General features: G+C 32.9%; 1 protein-coding gene across 3 annotated transcripts; it reads left to right on the top strand.

Annotated features, from left to right (window-relative positions):
• Positions 1-988: 988 nt before the first annotated feature.
• LOC149378706 (Gag-Pol polyprotein/retrotransposon) lies at positions 989-4,407 on the top strand. 3 transcript variants are annotated; one of them, XM_089603344.1, is made up of 9 exons: positions 989-1,200; positions 1,308-1,427; positions 1,578-1,626; positions 1,707-1,758; positions 2,273-2,368; positions 2,997-3,050; positions 3,098-3,182; positions 3,506-3,584; positions 3,656-4,407. In XM_089603344.1, exons 1-8 carry the CDS (start codon positions 1,159-1,161, stop codon positions 3,563-3,565), a joined length of 558 nt encoding a protein of 185 aa, XP_089459470.1. In that variant the 5' UTR covers positions 989-1,158; the 3' UTR covers positions 3,566-3,584; positions 3,656-4,407. The 3 variants fall into 3 exon arrangements, with proteins under 3 accessions (XP_089459470.1, XP_089459468.1, XP_089459469.1); XM_089603343.1 differs by having other exon boundaries at positions 994-1,200; positions 3,117-3,182; XM_089603342.1 differs by having other exon boundaries at positions 3,117-3,182; positions 3,506-4,407.
• Positions 4,408-5,287: the final 880 nt, after the last annotated feature.

Here is a 5,287-nt window from a genome sequence, read left to right as displayed (position 1 = left end):
CAGAAATCCCAACCGAAGCTGAGTTCGTCTGCACCGAGCCTTCGCGATAACTCCAACCACTCCTCCGGGTCGAACTCGATGACTCGTCTTCCATTGTTGAAAGTTTATATCTCATAAATTAGAAGAAGAAGAAGAAGAAGAAGAAGAAGAAGAAGAAGAAGAAGAAAAAGAAGGTCACGCGATATTGGAAATTTTTTTGGAGGTTTAGGATTCGAGTTTTAGTAGTATCGGCGTTTAGGGTTCATGTTTTGATTTTGGGAATTTCGAATGACAAACCCTTCTCTATTATATTTAGGGTTTTAAAATTATTTTATCACATTTAATTGAAACAAAATAATTTATTTACTTATTAACAGACTTAGTATATAATATAATGACACGTGTATCTCCGTTTATATACTAACGGACTTAGTAGTAACGGATGGCAAAATAGTAACGTTAGGTATTTTTGCCAAAAAATAAAAAGATTGAGTATATAAGTTATGGATTAAACATTGGGTACTATTGCCACCATTTTCTCTAATTTTCATTTTTTTTGTTTTGTTTATCATGCTCTGTATGCGTGAATGAGTGTGTTTGTGTATGCGTGGATGAGTGTGTTTGTGTATATTTGTTATAATTTTGAATTAATGATATTTTTTCTTTTCTTTCAATATCTCAAATGAAAAGTAGCATTGTAACAAGTTTTTTTTTTTTTATTATTTATATTTTATTTTAATGGCGTATAGGTTGGAGAAGTTTTTCAATACAAGATTTTAAGTAGTTATGGATAAAAAATTAAAAAACAGATATGGATAAGAAATTAGGCAACAAAAGATTTTATAATAAGTTTTTCTAGAAAAAAAGACTTTATTATAAGTTTTTTTTAGAAAAGACTTTTATAATAAGTTTTTGTTTAAAAAAGACTTCTTTTTTTATTGCATTTTAAAAAAGACTTGTAATAAGTTTTTAAACCGCATTAGGATAATATAGCATACGACGGTATATCTTGTTTTAAATCTCCGTATTGTAAGCGGCGATTGGGAATTTTTCCACGTAAGAAATGGTTAGAACTTAGCATTCAATTTTGTGTCATTTCCAATTTGATGTTATATAAATATATATATTATTCGGTCATCGTCGTCAACAGAATTTGACATATGGTCCAAGTCCTCAGGCATGTCGCTTTGCCTACGATGGTCTCCCATTTTGTCAAATCCAGTAAGACCTCCAATGCCAACTCCAATTTCCCCTTTTAATTATGTTCATTTCTCGAACCTAATTCTCTGCCTGAATTCTTCTTGGGTTTGCTCTCTTCTTCACTTCAGGAATATCAAACCCTCCATGGCGTTCCGAGGTCTCATTTTTCCCCATCAGTGCCTAAACTTTTGCCGCGCATTCAAAACCCATTTCGCCAATTTTGCTCGCATCACTCCGGCGACATTCATGTGAGTCAACCAACCCCTTTGGAATACATTGCATTCCCGTACCTTGTTATTTACTGATTTTTGTTTTTCGTATGCAAAGATACTCCAATCGAATCTTTATATGTATTATACAAGTAGTAATTTTGTGGTGTTTATGGTGTGAGAGGTCAGGTTCCAATGTTATCCGATGACAAAACTTTTTCCCCTGAACAAGAACCAGGTGTGTTGTCTTAGCTCCATTGCTTTTTGTATTTTTAATAATATAGATATTTGAAGCCGGGATTTCTATTTCTGATTCAGGTTTCGCGGATAAGGAAGCTAGCGTTAGAGGAGTGTTTCCCAAAACCAATGAGTACTGTCTACTTGCCTTCCAATCTCATTCCTGATTTTTAATTTTCTGACATCATGAGGGTGAGTTTGTTCCTTTTTTCATCTGCATGAGCTTTGTTTGTTTTGTACAGGTATTGGTTGCGAATGATAATTGACGAATCTAAGAAAATATGTTTTTAAAAAATGTGGAATTATCTATTTTTTATTAGAGTTGTTACTGAAATTATTGTGAAAATCATACATTGGATTGAAGAATGGTTATTGCAGGCCAACTATTTCGATTCAAACTTAAGTGGCAAAAATTTGGTTTAATACATTCAGCTATGGGAAGAAGTAACAAATAATATACTAATTTTTTTATTAACCTTAAGTATTTGCCTCCCAGTTCACTATTCTAACCAACATTTTCATTCATTTTCATTTCATCCCTTCTTTATATTGGTGTTCCAATATAAAGAAATCACTAGCCGTAGCCTCTGATATGTGTACTATTTTGTGTTTATTTGGTCTCATTTGCGCTAAATTTCACTTCTTAGGATGGTCGAGAAACTGAAAAGATATGGAGTCGCCGGATTATTATCATACGGACTGTTAAACACTGCCTATTATAGTATAACCTTCCTTTTGGTGTGGTAAGTATATCGTCACTGTCTACGACTTGAGTAAAGTATTAAGAAATGTTTCTAATTCCAAAAAAAAAAAAAAATGCAGTCTTTTTGAGATGGTAAGTCTTCAGCTAGAAGATCAGGTTGTAATATAGTAGTTAACTTAACTATGACCATAGAATGTCAACTACCACCTTTGCATGTGAACCTTGAGAACCATTATTCATTTATCAAAATTTAGTGCATTGTGCTTTACATAATTGTTTGTGTGAGAAATTAAACATCCAAAGTGCTTTCTTTTATCGTAACTTAGAACATAAGTTACCACGCAAAACAGGCACAATCACCACAAAAAGATTGTTCACAAGGTTCGCATTAACTAGTCTAATAGTAATCTCCTAAGAACTAGACCCCTTGAAATCTCCTTGAGATTTTCCCTCCCAGTGCTCAGCTTTTCTATTCTTTCTCAGACAATCTTCTTGCTTTAAGTTTAACTCGATATCCTACTATAAAAGTATGAACAATTATAAGAGATTCTAACAACTATAACTAACTCGAAACTCGATTCTACCCGTCAATTTTTATGATTTCTCAGATGATACCACATCAGCTCAAGTGGTAGGAATTTAATTACGAATTTATTCGATTAAATTAGGTTTTATGTTGCTCCAGCACCGGCGAAGATGGGTTACTTTGTAGCTGTCCAAAGGTAAAAACTCAGGTCAGGACTCAGAAATATATTTGGCAAAATATTAGTGATTTTTCTAATTGGCAGATTTCTGAAGACTATGGCGATGGTTTGGGCTGGAAGCCAAGTCACGAAAATTTTGAGGGCTGGCGGGTGAGATTTTTGAATCATAATTCAACTTGTTATGTGATAATACTGAACTATACCTTTTTTTTTTTTTTAAATGACAAATATATAAGCCAAAGACTTACAGTCTTATAGATACACATAAAGCTATTTATTTTAATGTGATCAGAATGTTAAGTGGATAAAAGATTAAAAAAAAAACAAAAATCTGAATACGAGGTCTTGAATTTCGTAAGCGATGTTATATTGATTTCTTATATTCTGCGATTATCGTGGCTCTTTTACCATTCTCGTGTGCCTAGAAAGACAACTTATGTATTTACTAAATTTTTTACATGAACTGATCACAGAGCCCTTGCCCTAGCACCGTTCGTAGACAAAGGGTTGTCATGGTTCACCGCCAGATTTAAATTCAAATCTCAAGGCCAGGTATATCAACAAAATTACGTAACCGTCCTCCTTCGATCAATTCATCTCATTCAGGTCTCACCCGTTTCCAGGCTTTCATTGCGATCGTGGCATCTTGTTTTGGATTGGCAATCTTGTTATTTCTCTCCGTTACTTTGATTTCGGCATAAATCTATTTTCTCTTTTGCTCTTGTGACATACATTCTTTTGTATAATTTTTTCAGAATTTTTTAATCCGTCCATTGTCAATTACCATTTTGAATCTAATTAGGCTCTGCACACTTGACTTGTCGTCGGGACATCATTGAAGAAAAAAAACAATGTCTTGAGAGAATTAGTTTATTTGGTAAACTAGACCGGCCTAAAAGAAGCAATTGTATCAATGTTGGGTGTAATAAATAGTATAAAAGAAGATGGATTAGGTTTAGTGAAAGACACAAGCTATTGTAATTACGAATTTCCTTCCTGGGCCGTATCACCAATACAGTAGGCAAGGAAATCGCGCCGCCGATTCTCCCATTGTCTCAGGCGCCGGAGCTGCAAGTGGTTGTGGTTGTGCTTCTTGGGAGCGCCATTGTCTCAGCCGCCAATTCTCCCATTGTCTCCGGTGCCGGAGCTGCTAGTGGTGGTGGTGTTGCTTCTTGGGAGTGCCATTGCCGGAGGCGCCGACTCTAATTCTCGTCCGTCATCAGAGAAGGTATCTGAAGCAGCAAAGAGCCACCAGGAACTGCTTCCTTCCTTTTTCGCTTACATTGTTTTCATTGTTCATATCCATTGTTAATTTTTTTTTTTTTTTTTTTTTTTTTTTTTTTTTTTTTTTTTTTTTTTTTTTTTTTAATTAAAAGATCAGTCCTTAACTTAATTGTTTGGAACATCTTAGCCTCCAGTGTGTAGTTTCGTTACAAAGTAACGGGAGAATACCTGCATGTAGAGCAGGCCGGCCCGAGCCTTTGACAATGGTCTAAGATCATTTTCAATGCATATACGCTAAATTTAAATTAGGTATAACTTTTACACTAAATATATATATTTTTTTTCTCCAATGGTATTACATTATATCTTACACTAAAGAGAATATTCTTATATGCTTTTTTTATTAGACTTGCTTTTAGATTAAGTGTCTTAATTTTATTAGTTATTTGTAATGTCTAACTACATATATAAAAATGTAATTGTATTTTATTTATTAATTACGTGTAACATATAGTATAAATCAATAATAAATTATTTGAAAATAAAAAATATAATTAATAAAAGTGAAAATTAATCGAATTCATTACATAGATAATACAACATTTTTTAGGGAATAATTAATACAACATTAAAAATAGACAAAAATATGAACAATTTGGTTTGATTTGGTTTTATATCTATAATTTTGTTTAATTAAAAAAACCATAAATTATTATTATTAATTATCGGCTTAATTTGGTTTGATATATCTATAAACTATTTTTTAATTATTGGCATAATTTAAGTGGTATTGATTGAAGAAATGTAAAGGGAAATTGCCCTAAATAGGAGTAAAAAGAAAGGTTTTTACTTTTTTGGACTTTTTTTCAAAAAGGTCACAAATAGGACTTCGTAATTAATTTGGATTTATGTAATTACCCTTTTACCCCCGTGAACATAAAATTTAAATAAGAAGTCCCCTGATTTTAAGCTGAAATGGGCCACTTTACACGTAAGCTCAATTCAATTTCCCACTTACCTTGCTTCCACGT

This window comes from Urtica dioica, chromosome 12, assembly GCF_054948205.1.
Source record: "Urtica dioica subsp. dioica isolate 48M chromosome 12, U.dioica_male_clone48M_v1_H2, whole genome shotgun sequence".
Lineage (NCBI taxonomy): Eukaryota > Viridiplantae > Streptophyta > Magnoliopsida > Rosales > Urticaceae > Urtica > Urtica dioica.
Note: the sequence above shows the minus strand (reverse complement) of the source record. Positions and strands in the feature narration are given on the sequence as shown.